This window comes from Leucoraja erinacea, unplaced genomic scaffold (genome assembly GCF_028641065.1).
Source record: "Leucoraja erinacea ecotype New England unplaced genomic scaffold, Leri_hhj_1 Leri_214S, whole genome shotgun sequence".
Taxonomy (NCBI): Eukaryota; Metazoa; Chordata; class Chondrichthyes; order Rajiformes; family Rajidae; genus Leucoraja; species Leucoraja erinaceus.
In genome coordinates, this window is record NW_026576115.1 from 158727 (window position 1) to 178919 (window position 20193).

The window sequence follows — 20193 nt, forward strand, 5'->3', positions numbered from 1 at the left end:
GATACTGAGTTGGATGATCAGCCATGATCATATTGAATGGCGGTGCAGGCTCGAAGGGCCGAATGGCCTACTCCTGCACCTAATTTTTATGTTTCTATGTTTCTATGTTTCACCTTGAGCCCATGTCCTCTGGTCCTCGTTTCCCCTACTCTGGGCAAGAGACTCGTGCGTCTACCCGATCTATTCCGCTCATGATTTTATAAGCAGGTCTTTGCTTCTATTCTTTGACTTGGCATCATGTTCGGTATAGACATTGTCAGCCAAAGAGCATGTTCCTGTGCTGTAGTGTTCTATGTTCTATATTCGACGTTCTAACCATCAAGGGACCATAGCAAAGTCTATTTTTGAATTTCAGACTGGTGTCTGCTCGTATTATATTTCCCCTTAATTATACATTTTATCCTTTGCTACTTTCCAAAATTCCTCTCACACGTCCTGCTGTTCTCTGTAGTTTCACAAGACTTTTCTTTCAATAGATCATGTTTAATTTAGCTTATCGAAAAGTGAAAGGCTTGGATAGAGTGGATGTTGGAGAGGATGTTTCCACTAGTGGAAGAGTCTAGGACCAGGGGTCGTAGCCTCAGAATTAAAGGACGTTCCTTTAGGAAGGAGATGAGGATGAATTTCTTCAGTCAGAGGGTGGTGAATCTGTGGAACTCATTGCCACAGACGTCTGTGGAGGTCAAGTCAGTGGATATTTTTAAGGGTGAGATTGACAGATTCTTGATTGGTACAGGTGTCAAGGGTTATGGGGGGAATGTCCCGATGTTGATCAGCCAAGATCTCATTCTCGTAAACCTTCTCTGGTCCCTCTCCAGAGCCAGCACATCCTTCCTCAGAGATGGGGCCCAAGTTTGCTCACAGTACTCCAAATGTGGCCTGAACTAGTTAGGCCTCTTAAAGATAGCGGAGTCGGGGGATATGGGGCTATGGTAGGAACGGGATACTGATTGGGGATGATCAGCCATGATTACACTGAATGGCGGTGCTGACTCGAAGGGCCGAATGGCCTGCTCCTGCACCTATTGTCTATTGTTGGGGAAGTCCAGAACCAAGGGGCCACAGTTTAAGAATAAGGGGTCGGCCATTTAGAACTGAGATGAGGAAAAACGTTTTCACACAGAGAGTTGCGAATCTGTGGAATTCTCTGCCTCAGAAGGCGGTGGAGGCCAAGTCACTGGATGCTTTGAAAAGAGTTAGATAGAGCTCTTGGGGCTAGCGAAATCAAGGGATATGGAAGAAAGCAGGAACGATGGGCCGAATGGCCTTCTCCTGCACCTATTGTCTACGTGTCTATGTATCTAAGGCAGGAGAATGGAGTTGGGAGGGAGAGATAGATTGGCCGTGATAGATCAGATGGGCCGAATGGCCTAATTCTACTCCTATCACTTATGACCTTACAACCTTAATTTGCACGCATTGCCTTACCTATTATATCTATCTTTCTCAAAGAAATCACAAAATAAAACTAATTATATTATATAGACCCTTTAATCTAATTTTTCTCCCTCAGTTTTTGGCCTCCCCTTCCATATTTATGCAATTGCTTTTATTTGCTTTTGGCCTAGATCTAGGTTATTCACTTTCAAACTGAAATCCTATCAACCATTTTAAACCATTCTTTCCCAGGTAGACTAAAATTCTGGAGAAACTCAGCGGCTGAGGCAGCATCTATGGAGCGAAGGGATATGTGACTTTTCTGTCCTGGGCCTCCTCCGTGGCCAGAGTGAGTCCCACCGTAGATTCGAGGAGCAGCATCTCATATTTCGGTTGGGCAGTTTACACCCCAGGGGTATGAACATTGACCTCCAATTTCAGGTAGTCCCTGCTTTCTCCCTCCTTCCCCTCCCCTTCCCAGCTCTCCCACAGCCCACTGTCTCTGCCTCTTCCTTTCCTCTACCCGCTCCCCCCCCACCCCTCCCCCAGCCCTACATCAGTCTGAAGAAGGGTCCCGACCCGAAACGTTACCTATTTCCTTCGCTCCATAGATGTTGCCTCACCCGCTCAGTTTCTCCAGCATTTTTGTCTACCTTAGAAACATAGAAACATAGAAATTAGGTGCAGGAGTAGGCCATTCGGCCCTTCGAGCCTGCACCGCCATTCAATATGATCATGGCTGATCATCTAACTCAGTATCCCGTACCTGCCTTCCCTCCATACCCCCTGATCCCCTTAGCCACAAGGGCCACATCTAACTCCCTCTTAAATATTGCCAATGAACTGGCCTCAACTACCCTCTGTGGCAGAGAGTTCCAGAGATTCACCACTCTCTGCGTGAAAAAAGTTCTTCTCATCTCGGTTTTAAAGGATTTCCCCTTTATCCTTAAGCTGTGACCCCTTGTCCTGGACTTCCCTAACATCGGGAACAATCTTCCTGCATTTAGCCTGTCCAACCCCTTAAGAATTTTGTAAGTTTCTATAAGATCCCCTCTCAATCTTCTAAATTCTAGAGAGCATAAACCAAGTCTATCCAGTCTTTCTTCATAAGACAGTCCTGACATCCCAGGAATCAGTCTGGTGAACCGTCTCTGCACTCCCTCTATGGCAATAATGTCCTTCCTCAATAATGTCCTACCTTCGATTGTTCCAACATCTGCAGTTCTTTCTTAACCATTCTTCCTCTAGTGTTTTAACATAGAACATATAACAGGGACTGGTCAGGGGTCCGAAGCTGCTCAGGCTGCATTTTGAAGTACCGTGAGCAGTTTTGGGCCCCATATCTGAGGAAGGATGTGCTGGCTCTGGAGAGGGCCCAGAGGAGGTCTACAAGAAAGATCCCAGGAATGAGTGGGCTAGCGAATGGTGAGCATTTCGACAGAGCTGGGCCTGTACATGCTGGGGTTTCGAAGGTTGAGGGGGGACCTCATGGAAACTTAAGGGCCTGCCCCATTTTCTCGGCGACTGCCGGTGTCATATCAGGGTCGGCAAAAGATTTTGAACATTTCAAAATACAGCGGCGACAAAAAAAATGTTGCGACACTTGAAACAACGCTGTATGTCATCACGCCGCGTCACGCCACGAATTCTTCAGTGACCTGATACGTCAGTCAATGATGCCGGCAGTCGCCGAAAAAATCACCGAAAAAACACCAAGTGGGACAGGGTCCTTTACAGAATAATGAAAGGCACAGATAGAGTGGATGTGGAGAGGATGTTTCCACTGGTGGGAGAGTCTAGGACCAGAGGTCACAGCCTCAGAGTTAAAGGGTCCTCTTTTGGAAAGGAGATGAGGAGGAACTTCTTTAGTCAGAGGGTAGTGAATCTGTGGAACTCATTGCCACAGAAGGCTGTGGAGGCCACGTCAGTGGGTATTTTTAAGGCAGAGGTAGATAGATTCTTGATTAGAACGGGTGTCAAGGGTTATGGGGAGAAGGCAGGAAAATGGGGTTAGGAGCAGAGATTAGCCATGATTGAATGGCGGAATGGACTGGATGGGCCGAATGGCCTAATTCTACTATGACCTTCAGCCCACTATGTTTATGCCTGCACGTGATCCATATCCCTCTATCCCCTGCACTTCCATGTGCCTATCCAAAAGCCTTTTAAACACCACTGTCATATCAACGCCATTAAATGCTCCCCCTCTCACCTTATAGCTATGCCCCCTAGTATTGGACGTTTCTGGGGGCAAAGGTTCTGACTGTCTACCTCATCTGTGCCTCTTGTAGCGGCACCTACTCAGCGGCTGTAGAAACCATCTTGTCCAGGAACATTACCATCTGGTTTGGGAATTGCTCTGCCCAGGACAAGAAGGCTCTGCAGAGAGTAGTGCGTTCAGCCGAACGCACTATGGGAACTTCACTCGCCCCCCTGCAGGAACTATACATCAGAAGGTGCAACTCCAGAGCCAACAAGATCATGGGGGATCCCTTCCACCCCAGCAATGGACTGTTCCAGCTGCTACGGTCAGGCAAACGCCTCCGTTGCCATGCTGTGAAAACGGAGAGGATGAGAAGGAGTTTCTACTGTTGTGTGGTGTCTTCTTAAAATTGCTGTTTGTTTCCTTTTTCTTCCCTCCCACAAATATGCAATATGTGAATATGTGATTCTGTTCCATTCTGTTTGTCGTTTGCTTGTTTTTTTGCACAAAAGTCCGCGAGCATTATCACTTTTCATTTCACTGCACATCTCGTATGTGTATGTGACGAATACACCTGACTTGACTTGACGAGTGGTGGCTTGGGGAAGTGCGAACCCTCGGCATTGGTTGGTTCGATCACGTGGGGGGGGGGGGGGGGGGGGGGGGGGTTCGTTGGCGGGATTTCCAGTTCACTCGACAGCGCTTCTCCCAGTTGTACAGGGTCTTGGTGAGACCACACCTGGAGGATTGCGTACAGTTTTGGTCTCCTAATCTGAGGAAAGACATTCTTGCCATAGAGGGAGTACAGAGAAGGTTCACCAGACTGATTCCTGGGATGGCAGGACTTTCACATGAAGAAAGACTGGATAGACTCGGCTTGTACTCGCTAGAATTTAGAAGATTGAGGGGGGGATCTTATAGAAACTTACAAAATTCTTAAGGGGTTGGACAGGCTAGATGCAGGAAGATTGTTCCCGATGTTGGGGAAGTCCAGAACAAGGGGTCACAGTTTAAGGATAATGGGGAAGTCTTTAAGGACCGAGATGAGGAAAACTTTTTTCACACAGAGAGTGGTGAATCTCTGGAATTCTCTGCCGCAGAAGGTAGTTGAGGCCACAGTTCATTGGCTATATTTAAGAGGGAGTTTGATGTGGCCCTTGTGGCTAAGGGGATCAGGGGGTATGGAGAGAAGGCAGGAACGGGATACTGAGTTGGATGATCAGCCATGATCACATTGAATGGTGCAGGTGCAGGCTCGAAGGCTCCTGCACCTATTGTCTATGTTTCTATGTTTCTATGTTTCCCAACAGCGGCAGCTATTCTAGAGTTAGCTGAGTGGCCACGTGTGGTAGGTACTGAGTTCAACCCTTCGTTTTTTGTTTGTCAATAAAATATTAAGCTGCTCAACCTGCCTGTCTCGCTAAAATCTCTCGCATTTTATACACTTCTGCCCGGTTTCCCCTCAGCCTCGGGCGTTCCGGAGAAAACAATCCATGTTTGGATATTGTGTGCAATTTTGGTCTCCATATTTGAGGAAGAGCATTCTTGCTGTTGAGGGAGTGCAGCGTAGGTTCACCAGGTTAATTCCCGGGATGGCGGGACTGTCATAGGCTGAGAGAATGGAGCGGCTGGGCTTGTACACTCTGGAATAAGGCAGCCAACATCATCAAGGACTCACACCATCCTGGCCACACACTCATCTCTCCGCTGCCATCGGGCAGAAGGTACAGGAGCCTGAGAACTGTTACATCCAGGTTCAGGAACAGCTGCTTCCCCACAGACATCAGGCTATTAAACTAACCAACAAACAGACTCTGAACTGTAACAGCCTATTGCACTTTATCTGTTTATTTATGTGTATATTGAACTGAACTGTTCTGTATTTATGCCTACAATATTCTGTTGTGCTGCAGCAAGCAAGAATTTCATTGTCCTGGCTGGGACACATGACAATAAACTCTCTTGACTTGACTTGGATGAGAGGGGATTTTATTGAAACATATAAGATTATTAAGGGTTTGGACACGCTAGAGGCAGGAAACATGTTCCCGATGTTGGGGGAGTCCAGAACCAGGGGCCCCAGTTTTAGAATAAGTGGTAAGCCATTTAGAACGGAGTTGAGGAAACACTTTTTCACGCAGAGGGTTGTGAGTCTGTGGAATTCTCTGCCTCAGAGGGCGGTGGAGGCAGGTTCTCTGGATACTTTCAAGAGAGAGCTAGATAGGGCTCTTAAAGATAGCGGAGTCAGGGGATATGGGGAGAAGGCAGGAACGGGGTACTGATTCGGGATGATCAGCCATGATCACATTGAATGGTGGTGCTGGCTCGAAGGGCCGAATGGCCTACTCCTGCCCCTATTGTCTATTGTTTGTCCAACCTCTCCTTGTGGGCAACACCCTCCAAACGCAGGCAACATACTGGTGAAGCTCCTCTGCACCCTCTCCAAAGCCTCCACATGCTTCCTGTAATGGGGGCGACCAGAACTGCACGCAATATGCGGCCAAACCAATGTCCTGTAAAGCTGCATCATGGCTTCCTGACGCATATACTCAACGCCCTGACCGACGAAGGCAAGTATACCATACGACCTCTTTGTAAACTTCAGGAAGTCCAGAGGCGGCACGCACACCCCCATCCACATTAACGGGACGGAGGTGGAACGTGTTTCTAGCTTCAGGTTCCTGGGAGTCAACATCTCCGATAACCTCTCTTGGACCCACAATACCTCTACTCTGATCAAGAAGGCTCATCAGCGTCTCTTCTTCCTGAGGAGACTGAAGAAGGTCCATCTGTCTCCTCAGATCCTGGTGAACTTCTACCGCTGCACCATCGAGAGCATCCTTACCAACTGCATCACAGTATGGTATGGCAACTGCTCTGTCTCCGACCGGAAGGCATTGCAGAGGGTGGTGAAAATTGCCCAACGCATCACCGGTTCCACGCTCCCCTCCATTGAGTCTGTCCAAAGCAAGCGCCGTCTGCGGAGGGCGCTCAGCATCGCCAAGGACTGCTCTCACCCCAACCATGGACTGTTTACCCTCCTACCATCCGGGAGGCGCTACAGGTCTCTCCGTTGCCGAACCAGCAGGTCGAGGAACAGCTTCTTTCCGGCGGCTGTCACTCTACTCAACAACGTACCTCGGTGACTGCCAATCACCCCCCCCCCCCCCCCCGGACACTTATTATTTTTTTTTAAATTCAAATCGTTTGCTATGTCGCTCTTCAAGGGAGATGCTAAATGCATTTCGTTGTCTCTGTACTGTACACTGACAATGACAATTAAAATTGAATCTGAATCTGAATCTGACCTCTTTATTACCCTATCTACTTGCGTTGCCTCTTTACAGAGAATAGTACTCTTGTTCCATTCCATTGACTCCATCTACACCTCACGCTGCCTCGGCAAGGCCAGCAGCATCATCAAGGACCAGTCGCACCCTGGCCACTCCCTCTTCTCCCCATTGTGGATAGTATTAGCGTACGGGGTACGCTGGTCGGCATGGACTGTTGACCTGCCAAGCAGCCACTCCCTCTTCTCCCCTCTCCTCCCCTCTCCCATCCGGCAAGAGGTACAGAAGTGTGAAAACGCACACCTCCAGATTCAGGGACAGTTTCTTCCCAGCTGTTATCAGGCAACTGAATCATCCTACCACAACCAGAGAGCAGTCCTGAACTACTATCTACCTCTTTGGTGACCCTCGGACTATCCTTGATCAGACTTTACTGCCTTTACCTTGCACTAAACGTTATTCCCTTATCATGTTTCTGCAGTGTACACAGTGAATGTCTCCTTTGTAACCAAGCTGTGATGCATCCCGATAAAATGGCTTCCAAGATGGCTTCCAAGATGGCTTCCAAGACTATTTGCGAGCTAGCCACAGAAGCAGATCTACAATCACACATTACAATCGCTTCACACTCTTAAACATCCACTCCGACAGCAAATTACTTACTTTATCTATGATAGACAATAGGCAATAGACAATAGGTGCAGGAGTAGGCCATTCGGCCCTTCGAGCCAGCACCGCCATTCAATGTGATCATGGCTGATCATCCCCAATTAGTACCGCGTTCCTGCCTTCTCACCACTCTCTTGAGACTCACAACTCTCTGTGAGAAAAAGTGTTTCCTCATCTCCGTTCTAAATGGCTTACTCCTTATTCTTAAACTGTGGCCCCTGGTTCTAGACTCCCCCAACATTGGGAACATGTTTCCTGCCTCTAGCGTGTCCAAGCCCTTAACAATCTTATATCATCTGGCTTTACTTTGCACAAAATGTAATTCCTTTTATCCTGTATCTATACACTGTAAATGGCTCGATTGTGATCATGTATTGTCTTTCTGCTGACTGGTTAGCACGCAACAAAAGCTTTTTACTCTACCTCGGTACACGTGACAATAAACTAAACTGAAACTAGGAAGAAGGAGCTGCAGATGCTGGTTTAAACAGAAGGTAGACACAAAAAGCTGGAGTAACTCAACGGGACAGGCAGCATCTCTGGAGAGAAGGAAGGGGTGACGTTTCGGGTAACTGAAACTGCGTACAGCACAGGAACAGGCCCTTCGGCCCACATTGTTTGTGTTGAACATGATGCCAAGTTGACCAGATCTCCTCAGCCTGTACGTGATCAATATCCCTCCGTCCCTGCATATCCACGCGCCTATCTAAAAGTCTCTTAAACACCACTGTCGTATCTGCCTTCACCGCCACCCCTGGCAGCGCGTTCCAGGCACCCACCGCCCTCTGTCTAAATAAGACTTGCCCCGCACATCTCCATTAAACTTTTACCCTTTCACCTTAAAGCTGTGCCCTGTAGTGTATTACATTTCCACTCAGGAAAAAAAGGTTCTGACTGTCTACCCTATCTAATCCTCTCATCATTTTATTTACTTCTCTCAGGTCTCCTGTCAACCTCAGACATTGTTGAGTAAAAGGACAAAGTGAAATACTGAACAAAGTTTCATAGAAGCCAGAAGTGGCAGTTTATTGTGTTCATTTCATACAACTGAGAAACTGCCGTTCCTGTTGGTCGGGTTTAGACATTCAGCGTACATTTAGGGTTGCCAACTTTCCTCACTCCCAAATAAGGGACAAAAGGTCAAAATACGGGACAAATGCTGCTGCACTCCACGGGCTGCACTACGTCAGGACGGGTGAGGCGGGGGCCGGACGTGGCGCTCCGGCCCGACAGTCCCCTCGACCCGAGTAGTAGCGGTCAAATACTGGACAAGGGCGGTCCCGTACGGGACAAACCAATTTAGCCCAATATATATGGGATGTCCCGACTAATACGGGACGGTTGGCAACCCTAGTGTACATATCCAACCCCAGCATTGACAGAGAGGTGAGATGACTGATGCTGGGCACACTTCAAACACTTCCCAAATTAGCTCCAATGTAGGACTTTAAAAAAATATTGGCTGTTCAGCACGCACTCATTAAACACGTTGGCAAATAGTTTAGTTTAGTTTAGTTTAGTTTAATGTAGTTTAGTTTAGTTTAGTTTAGTGTAGTTTTGGTTAGTTTAGATTAGTTTAGTTTAGTTTAGATTAGTTTAGTTTAGTTTAGTTTAGTTTAATGTAGTTTAGTTTAGTTTAGTGTAGATTAGTTTAGTTTAGCGTAGATTAGTTTAGTTTAGTGTAGATTAGTTTAGTGTAGTTTTTAGTTTAGTTTAGTTTAGTGTAGTTTAGTTTAGTTTAGTTTAGTTTAGTGTAGTTTAGTTTAGTTTAGTTTAGTGTAGTGTAGTTTAGTGTAGTTTAGTGTAGTTTAGTTTAGTAGTTTAGTTTAGTGTAGTTTAGTGTAGTTTAGTTTAGTTTAGTGTAGTTTAGTTTAGTTTAGTTTAGTTTAGTTTAGTTTAGTTTAGTTTAGTAGTTTAGTTTAGTGTAGTTGTAGTTTAGTGTAGTTTAGTGTAGTTTTTAGTTTAGTTTAGTTTAGTGTAGTTTAGTTTAGTGTAGTTTAGTTTAGTTTAGTTTAGTTTAGTTTAGTGTAGTTTAGTTTAGTTTAGTTTAGTTTAGTTTAGTTTAGTTTAGTTTAGTGTAGTTTAGTTTAGTGTAGTTTAGTTTAGTTTAGTAGTTAGTTTAGTTTAGTTTAGTTTAGTTTAGTGTAGTTTAGTTTAGTTTAGTTTAGTTTAGTGTAGTTTAGTTTAGTTTAGTTTAGTTTAGTTTAGTTTAGTGTAGTTTAGTTTAGTTTAGTTTAGTTTAGTTTAGTTTAGTTTAGTGTAGATTTAGTTTAGTGTAGTAGTTTAGTTTAGTTTAGTTTAGTGTAGTTTAGTTTAGTTTAGTTTAGTTTAGTGTAGTTTAGTTTAGTTTAGTTTAGTTTAGTTTAGTTTAGTTTAGTTTAGTTTAGTTTAGTTTAGTGTAGTTTAGTTTAGTTTAGTTTAGTTTAGTTTAGTGTAGTTTAGTTTAGTTTAGTGTAGATTAGTTTAGTGTAGTTTAGTTTAGATTAGTTTAGTGTAGTTTAGTTTAGTTTAGTTTAGTTTAGTTTAGTGTATATTAGTTTAGTTTAGTGTAGTTTGGGTTAGTTTAGATTAGTTTAGTTTAGTTTAGTTTATATTGGTATAGTTCAGTTTAGTTTAGTTGTTTAGATTAAATTAGAATAGTTTAGCTTAGGTTAATTTAGTTTAGTTTAGTTTAGTTAAGTTTAGTTTAGTTTAGAGCTACAGCGCGGAAACAGGCTCTTCAGCTCATTGAGTCCGCGCTGATCAGTGACCAGTGACCAGTGACCAGTGACCAGTGACCAGTGACCAGCCGACACACACTAGCGACAATTTACAATTGAACAAGACAATTAAGTTACAAACCTGTACGTCTTTGGAGTGTGGGCGGAAAGCAGAGCACCTGGAAAAAACCCACGCAGGTCATGGGGAGAACGTACAAACTCCTTATAGAAAGCACCCATAGTCAGGATCGAACCCGGGACTCTGTCGCTGTAAGGCAGCAACTCTACCGCTGCGCCACCATGCTGCCCAGTACAGAAGGCTGTGGAGGCCAAGTCAGTGGATATTTTTAAGGCAGAGATGGATGGATTCTTGATTAGTACGGGTGTCAGGGGTAATGGGGAGAAGGCAGGAGAGGGGGTTAGGAGGGAGAGATAGATCAGCCATGATTGAATGGCGGAGTAGACATGATGGGCCGAACGGCCTATTTCTGCTCCGATCACTCATGAACAAATTTATTTCAATGAATTGGAAAAGCTGTGACAGAGTTGGAGAGGCAGTGACATATGCCGGAGATCACGGAGAGATCGGAATGAAAGCAGACGGAAGTCAGTAAGACAGGTGGTGGGGTTCATCTCAGAGAGGTGCCATCTCATCTTCCTCTTGAAGGATGGGCAAAGAGTGGACAGATCTGTGTTGCAGTTGACCAGAAACAGTTTGGAGGGGGATAGTGTCAGAAGAATCTAGGAGTCAGGAGAAAGAGAAAGAGGATGAGAAAAGAACAGATCAGCATTAGAAAAAAGAACCAATAGGCAATAGACAATAGGTGCAGGAGTAGGCCATTCGGCCCTTCGTGCCAGCATCACCAATCAATGTGATCATGGCTGATCATCCCCAATCAGTACCCCGTTCTTGCCTTCTCCCCATATCCCCCGACTCCACTATTTTTAAGAGCCCTATCTAGCTCTCTCCAGAGAACCGGCCTCCACCGCCCTCTGAGGCAGAGAATTCCACAGACTCACCACTCTCTGTGAGAAAAAGTGTTTCCTCGTATCCGTTCTAAATGGCCTACCCCTTATTCTTAAACGGTGGCCCCTGGTTCTGGACTCCCCCAACATCGGGAACATCTTTCCTGCCTCTAGCGTGTCCAAGCCCTTAACAATCTTATATGTTTCAATGAGATTCCCTCTCATCCTTCTAAACTCCAGAGTGTACAAGCCCAGCTGCTCCATTCTCTCAGTATATGACAGTCCCGCCATCCCAGGAATTAACCTTGTAAACCCACGCTGCACACCCTCAATAGCAAGAATGTCCTTCCTCAAATTTTGGGACCAAAGCTGCACACAATATTCCAGGTGTGGTCTCACTAGAAACCTTACCTCAATCCTGCTTCCGCCTGTCTTGCCTCCCTGCCTCTTGTCCTCACTGCCTCGACCAACATAGGCATGTCATACTGTCATAGAGTGATACAGAGTGGAAACAGGCCCTTCGGCCCAACTTGCCCACACCGGCCAACATGCCCCATCTACCCTAGTCCCACCTGCCCGCATTTGGTCCATATCCAACCAGACCTGTCCTATCCATGTACCTATCTAAGTGTTTCTTAAACGTTGGGATAGTCCCAGCCTCGACTACCTCCTCTGGCAGCTCGTTCCATACACCCACCACCCTCTGTGTGAAAAAGATACCCCTCAGAGGGCAGTGGAGGCCAAATCACTGGATGGATTTAAGAGAGAGTTAGATAGAGCTCTAGGGGCTAGTGGAATCAAGGGATATGGGAAGAAGGCAGGCACAGGTTACTGATTGGGGACGATCAGCCATGATCACAATGAATGGCGGTGCTGGCCCGAAGGGCCGAATGGCCTCCTCCTGCACCTATTTTCTATGTTTCTATGCTTCTCAGATTCCTATTAAATATTTTCTTCTTCACCTTAAACCTATGTCCTCTGGTCCTCGATTCCCCTACTCTGGGCAAGAGACTCTGTGCGTCTACCCGATCTATTCCTCTCATAATTTTGTACACCTCTATAAGATCACCCCCTAATCCCCCTGCGCTCCAGGGAATAGAGACCCAGCCTACTCAACCTCTCCCTGTAGCTCAGGCCCTTTAGTCTTGGCAACATCCTTGTAAATCTTATCTGCACCCTTTCCAACTTGACAACAACTTGAGAATGAAAGGCTTGGATAGAGTGGATGTGGAGAGGATGTTTCCACTGATGGGAGAGGCTATAGACAATGGACAATAGACAATAGGTGCAGGAGTAGACCATTGGGCCCTTCGAGCCAGCACCGCCATTCAATGTGATCTTGGCTGATCATCCACAATCATCCCCGTTCTTGCCTTCTCCTCATATATATAAATATATATAATATATATAATAATATAATATATAATATATATAATATAATATAATATATAAATACTTTATTAATCCCCTTATTCAGGGGAAATTCAGATGTCCTTGCAGCACACTAATAAAAATGCAACATAGCATTCAAGAAGTTTAACATTAAAACGTAAAAAAATCCCCCCACAGTTGTTCCCACTGGGTGAAGGCACAAAGTCCAGTCCCCATCCTCTTGTCCACCCAGAGTCGGGCCTATTGAGGCCTCCACAGTCGCCGTTACGGGGGCCCGATATTCCCGGCCGTTCTCGCCGGGTGATGGTGCTCCGGCGTCGGGAGAACCCTCAGCGGCTTGGGGTGCCAGGAACGGCCGCCCTCCTACCGGAGACCACGGCCTCCAAGCCAACAGACTGCGCCGGACGGAGCCCCACACACTGGCGATCTCGGCGAGAGATCCCAGGCTCCAGGATGTAAAGTTCAGCGCCGCAGCTGGCCGCTCCACAGAACCGCGGCTCCACGATGTTATTATCGGCGGTCCCAGCATACTGTAGTTCCAGCGCGGCGACCCAGGCAAGGCATCGCCCGCTCCGCGATAGCGCTCCAGCGCTGTGCCGCCGCCAAAGCCGATGTTCTGGCCAGGTCCCCTCAGGAAACGTCGCTCCAGGACCCGCTGGTAGGCCGCGAGGACAGGTCGAAGGTGCTGCTCGGAGGAAGGCAGCCTCACCGACCAGGTACACACTTGAAAAGCAGTTTCCCCCTTCCCCCCCACCACCCCCCACACATAAAAAGATTAGACCCCCCCGACTAAACACTTTAACGTACTAAAAATAATAAAAAAAGAAGTCTGATATCCCCTGACTCCGCTATTTTTAGGAGCCCTATCTAGCTGGGATCAGAGGACATCGCCTCAGAATTAAAGGATGCTCTTTTAGAAAGGAGCTGAGGAGGAACTTCTTTAGTCAGAGTGGAGTTAATCTGTGGAACTCATTGCCACAGAGGGTTTTGGAGGCCAAGTCAGTGGATATGTTTAAGGCAGAGATAGACGTTCTTGATTAGAACAGATGTCAAGGTTTATGGGGAGAAGGCAGGAAAATGGCATTAGGAGGCAGAGATCAGCGATGATTGAATGGCGGAGTGGACTCGATGGGCTGAATGGCCTAATGCCCCTGTCCCACTTAGGAAACCTGAACGGAAACCTCTGGAGACTTTGAGCTCCGCCCAAGGTTTCCGAGCGGTTTCCGTGCGGTTCCCGGAGGTTTTCGTCAGTCTCCCTACCTGCTTCCACTACCTGCAACCTCCGGCAACCACCTGCAACCTCCGGGAACCGCACGGAAACCTTGGGTGGGGCTCAAAGTCTCCAGGGGTTTCCGTTCAGGTTTCCTAAGTGGGACAGGGGCATAATTCTACTCCTTTAACTTGTGAACTTGTGAACATTTTTCCCATGACATGGTGCCGAAAACTGATTACAAATACTCTAAATGCAGCCTCACTGACTCCTTACATGACTGCAACATAACCTCCCAACCTGTAGACTCGCATTATGGGATGTTGTTGAGCTACAAGGCGGGCGGAGAAGATATACGAGGATCACGTCAAGTAAACCTCTCCCTCTCCATCCCCTCCCCCTTCCCAGTTCTCCCACCAGTCTTACTGTCTCCGACTACATTCTATATCTGTCCCGCCTGCCCGCTCCCCTGACATCAGTCTGAAGAAGGGGCCCGACCCGAAACGTCACCGATTACGTCTCTCCAGAGATGCCGCCTGTTCCGCTGAGTTACTCCAGCATCTTGTGTCTACCTTCGATTTAAACCAGCATCTGCAGTTCTTTCCCACACAGATGTATGATGATCTTGCCAGGACTCGAGGGCCTGAGCTATGGGGAGAAGTTGGGCTGGCTAGGACTGTATTCCTTGGAGCATAAAACCTTCAAAATCCGCGGAAATCCTTGTGTGCGCACATAAATATTTATTTGTACGCCGGTTGTAAAATTGAGGGTGTGCGGCGTAGGTTTACAAGGTTAATTCCCGGGATGGCGGGACTGTCATATGCTGAGAGAATGGAGCGGCTGGGCTTGTACACTCTGGAATTTAGAAGGATGAGAGGATATCTTATTGAAACATATAAGATTATTAAGGGTTTGGACACGCTGGAGGCAGGAAACATGTTCCCGATGTTGGGGGAGTCCAGAACCAGGGGCCACAGTTTAAGAATAATAGGTAAACCATTTAGAACGGAGATGAGGAAACACTTTTTCACACAGAGGGTTGCGAGTCTGTGGAATTCAGAGGGTGATGGAGGCCTGTTCTCTGGATACTTTCAAGAGAGAGCTAGATTGGGCTCTTAAAGATAGCGGAGTCAGGGGATATGGGGAGAAGGCAGGAACGGGGTACTGATTGGGGATGATCAGCCATGATCACATTGAATGGCGGTGTTGGCTCGAAGGGCCGAATGGCCTACTCCTGCACCTATTGTCTATTGTCTATTATCTATCTTTCCCACTCAACCCCATTAACCATATAACCATATAACAATTACAGCACGGAAACAGGCCATCTCGGCCCTACAAGTCCATGCCGAACAAATTTTTTTTCCCCTTAGTCCCACCTGCCTGCACTCATACCATAACCCTCCATTCCCTTCTCATCCATATGCCTATCCAATTTATTTTTAAATGATACCAATGAACCTGCCTCCACCACTTCCACTGGGAGCTCATTCCACACCGCCACCACTCTCTGCGTGAAGAAGTTCCCCCTCATATTACCCCTAAACTTCTGTCCCTTAATTCTGAAGTCATTTCCTCTTGTTTGAATCTTCCCTATTCTCAAAGGGAAAAGCTTGTCCACATCAACTCTGTCTATCCCTCTCGTAATTTTAAAGACCTCTATCAGGTCCCCCCTTAACCTTCTGCGCTCCAGAGAATAAAGACCTAACTTATTCAACCTATCTCTGTAACTTAGTTGTTGAAACCCAGGCAACATTCTAGTAAATCTCCTCTGTACTCTCTCTATTTTGTTGACATCCTTCCTATAATTGGGCGACCAAAATTGTACACCATACTCCAGATTTGGTCTCACCAATGCCTTGTACAATTTTAACATTACATCCCAGCTTCTATACTCAATGCTCTGATTTATAAAGGCTAGCATACCAAAAGCTTTCTTTACCACCCTATCTATATGAGATTCCATCTTCAAGGAACTATGCACGGTTATTCCCAGATCCCTCTGTTCAACTGTATTCTTCAATTCCCTACCATTTACCATTCTCCTGCCTTCTCCCCATAACCCCTGACACCCGCACTAATTAAGAATCTATCTACCTCTGCCGTAAGGAAAGGTCTCAACCCGAAACGTCACCCATTCTTTCTCTCCAGATAAGCTGCCTGTCCCGCTAAGTCACTCCAGCATTTTGTGTCTATCTTCATTGAATCAGAGAGAGAAAGATTCTTGGATAGTACAGGTGTCAGGGGTTATGGGGAGAAGGCAGGAGAATGGGGTTAGGAGGGAGAGATAGATCAGCCATGATTAAATGGAGGAGTAGACTTGATGGGCTGAATGGCCTAATTCTGCTGCTAGAACTAATGAACATGAATATATTCCTCATGACCTTATAACTTGACCTCCACACAGCCTTCTGTGGCAATGCATTCCACAGATTCACCACCCTCTGACTAGAGAAACTCCTCCTCATCTCCTCTCTAAAGGTATCCCTTTATGCTTCTGAATGGTCCTTCCAGCTGTCATCAGGCAACTGAACCATCCTATCACCAACTAGAGAGAGCGGTCCTGACCTCCCATCTACCCAATTAGAGACCTTTGCACTGTACATAATTGGACTTTACCATCCTCTGATGAAAGAAATTCATACTCATCTCATGGACATAGACATAGACATAGAAAATAGGTCAGGAGGAGGCCCTTCGAGCCAACACCGCCTTTCAATGTGATCATGGCTGATCATCCCCAATCAGTACCCCGTTCCTGCCTTCTCCCCATATCACCTGACTCCACTAGCCCCTAGAGCGCTATATAACTCTCTCTTAAATCCATCCAGTGACTTGGCCTCCACTGCCCTCTGTGGCAAGGAATTCCACAAATTCACAACTTTCTGGGTGAAAAAGTTTTTTTCTCACCTCAGTCTTAAATGGCCTCCCCTTTATTCTAAGACTGCGGCCCCTGGTTCTGGACTCGCCCAACATTGGGAATGTTTTTCCTGCATCTAGCTTGTCCAGTCCTTTTATAATTTTATATGTTTCTATAAGATTTCCTCTCATCCTTCCAAACTCCAGTGAAAACAAGCCTAGTCTTTTTAATCTTTCCTCATATGACAGTCCCGCCATCCCAGGGATCAATCTCGTGAACCTACGCTGCACTGCCTCAATCACAAGGATGTCCTTCCTCAAATTAGGAGACCAAAACTACACAATACTCCAGATGTGGTCTCACCAGAGCCCTATACAACTGCAGAAGAACTTCTTTACTCCTAAACTGAAATCCTCTTGTTATGAAAGGTACGTCCTTTTATTCTGAGGCTGTGGCCTCTGGGCCTAGACTCTCCCACTAGTGGAAACATCATCTCCATATCTACTCTATCCAGGCCTTTCACTAATTGGTCGCGATAAAGGGTACAACATTTAGTGCTAGATAAAGTCCGATATAGACAGATTATAGAGTTTGATGGTCTCCGATTAGGTAGATGGGAGGTCAGGACCGCTCTCTAGATGCTGAGAGGCTGGTTCAGTTGCCTGATAACAGCTGGGAAGAAACTGTCCCTGAATCTGGAGGTGTTCTGTTTACTTTGGTGAAGGTAGACTTGATGGGCTAATTCTGCTCCTAGAACTAATCAACTGATAATGGATGAATGAATGAATACGTTTATTGGTCAATTATTCACATACAAGGAATTTGCCTTGGTGCTCCGCCCGCAAGTGACAACATGACATATAGTGACAGTTAGGAATGACACATAAAACATCAAACATTAATAATAAAACATTATCGATTAAATGTGAATTGAATAAAATACCAGAGCAAAAGGAGGCTACAGATTTTTGGCTGTTGAGTAGAGCTACTACTCGTGGATAAAAACTGTTTTTATGTCTGGCTGTGGCAGCTTTGACAGTCCGGAGTCGCCTTCCAGAGGGAAGTGATTCAAAGAGTTTGTGGCCAGGGTGAGAGGGGCCAGAGATGATCTTGCCCGCTCGCTTCCTGGCCCTTGCAGTGTACAGTTCGTCAATGGAGGGAAGGAAGGAGGGGAAGATGCTGTTCCTGATCTAGTGCTGAGCGCGATTTCACGCTTCAGTTTTATACAAATATTGAAGCTAGCCTGCCATCCAGTGAAGATTACATCAGTGGACTTGATGGGCCGAATGGCCTAATTACCAGTACGTGCTTGCCCTCCAGTCAAGGAGTTGTAACCCATTGTTACTTGGTATTGAAGGTAAACACAAAATGCTGGAGCAACTCAGCGAGCCGGGCAGCATCTATGGAGAAAAGCACTTCAACTCCCCTTCCCATTCCCACACGGACCTTTCTGTCCTGGGCCTCCTCCACTGTCAGAGAGAGGCCCAGCGCAAATTGGAGGAACAGCACCTCATATTTCGCTAGGGCAGCTTACACCTCAGCAGCATGAATGTTGATTTGTATACCTTTATTTGTATACCTCCTGGAATTCCCTCTTCCACACCCTAGTTGTCCTGCAAGTTCCACTATTCATATCTCTTGTTATGAAAGAGGTTAGGAGCAGGGAGGTTCTACTGCAGTTGTACAGGGTATTGGTGAGACCACACCTGGAGTATTGCGTACAGTTTTGGTCTCCAAATCTGAGGAAGGACATTCTTGCCATAGAGGTACAGAGAAGGTTCACCAGACTGATTCCTGGGATGTCAGGACTTTCATATGAAGAAAGACTGGATAGACTCGGCTTGTGCTCGCTAGAATTTAGGAGATTGAGGGGGGATCTTATAGAAACTTACAAAATTCTTAAGGGGTTGGACAGGCTAGATGCAGGAAGATTGTTCCCAATGATGGGGAAGTCCAGGACAAGGGATCACAGCTTAAGGATAGAGGGGAAATCCTTTAGGACCGAGATGAGAAAAACATTTTTCACACAGAGAGTGGTGAATCTCTGGAACTCTCTGCCACAGAAGGTAGTTGAGGCCAGTTCATTGGCTATATTTAAGAGGGAGTTAGATGTGGCCCTTGTGGCTAAAGGGATCAGGGGGTATGGAGAGAAGGCAAGTACGGGATACTGAGTTGGATGATCAGCCATGATCACATTGAATGGCGGTGCAGGCTCGAAGGGCCGAATGGCCTACTCCTGCACCTATGTTGCTGTGTTTCTATTAATTCTGCTCCTTGAACTTATGAGATTTGGCCTGACCAGCGCCTTGTAACGCGACAAACACCGTATTCAACGATCAAAGGTGGACAAAAATGCTGGAGAAACTCAGCGGGTGAGGCAGCATCTATAGAACGAAGGAATAGGCAACGTTTCGGGTTGAGACCCTTCTTCAGACTGATGTGGGGGGGAGGAGGGGGGGGGGCGGGAAGTGGAAAGGAACAGGCGGAGACAGTGGGCTGTGGGAGAGCTGGGAAGGGGAGGGAAGGAGGGAGAAAGCAGGGACTACCTGAAATTGGAGAAGTCAATGTTCATACCGCTGGGGTGTAAACTATCCAAGCGGAATATGAGTTGCTGCTCCTCCAATTTGCGGTGGGCCTCACTCTGGCCATGGAGGAGGCCCAGGACAGAAAGGTTGGATTGGGAATGGGAGGGGGAGTTGAATCTTCCACGGGGATCGGGCTTGGGTAACCGCATACGGGCAATCATCTCACCTCCTGGCATTTCCGTCAGTTCGTTCAGCGGAGGGACGTTGTCCAGCGTGTTGGCGTACTTCTTCGCCGCCTGACGCTGGGCGTAGCGAGCTTCGATCTCCTTCTTTGTCCGTGGAATGCGACATTTGAAGATGCAACACAGCACGATGACTGAAAGAAGAGGGACAAGTATGGAAACGTGCGTATACGCATAGAAACATAAAGGACACGCTAGAGGCAGGAAAAACGTTCCCGATGTTGGGGGAGCCCAGAACCAGGGGCCACAGTTTAAGAATAAGGAGTAAGCCATTTAGAACGGAGATGAGGAAACACGTTTTCTCACAGAGAGTTGTGAGTCTGTGGAATTCTCTGCCTCAGAGTGCGGTGGAGGCCGGTTCTCTGGATACTTTCAAGAGAGAGCTAGATAGGGCTCTTAAAGATAGCGGAGTCAGGGGATATGGGGAGAAGGCAGGAACGGGGTAATGATTGGGGATGATCAGCCATGATCACATTGAATGGCGGTGCTGGCTCGAAGGGCCGAATGGCCTACTCCTGCACCTATTGTCTATTGTCTATTGACTGTACAGCAAATCAAAATTCCTCATATATTGCAAAAACATACTTGGTTAATAAAGTATGATTGTGATTTTGATTCTCTCCAGAGATGCTGCCTGTCCCGCTGTGTTACTCCAGCTTTTTGTGACTATCTGAAGGTTTGCATATGGCAATCAGTTCCCGGTAATTCCCATGGTTTAAAAAGTAATCAAAATGCCACAATAAGAACATTATGTCCCCCC

The 20193-nt window shown here is 46.6% G+C and overlaps 1 protein-coding gene across 1 annotated transcript in view; it reads right to left on the reverse strand.

Moving 5' to 3' along the window:
- Nucleotides 1–20193, reverse strand: part of tmie (transmembrane inner ear) — a gene marked incomplete at its 5' end in the record, with an annotated part of 47300 nt that overhangs the window by 13405 nt on the left and 13702 nt on the right. Inside the window, one exon of the mRNA XM_055666222.1 lies at nucleotides 19418–19567. Coding sequence (XP_055522197.1) covers nucleotides 19418–19567 — 150 coding nt within the window. The remainder of the gene's footprint in view (nucleotides 1–19417; nucleotides 19568–20193) is intronic.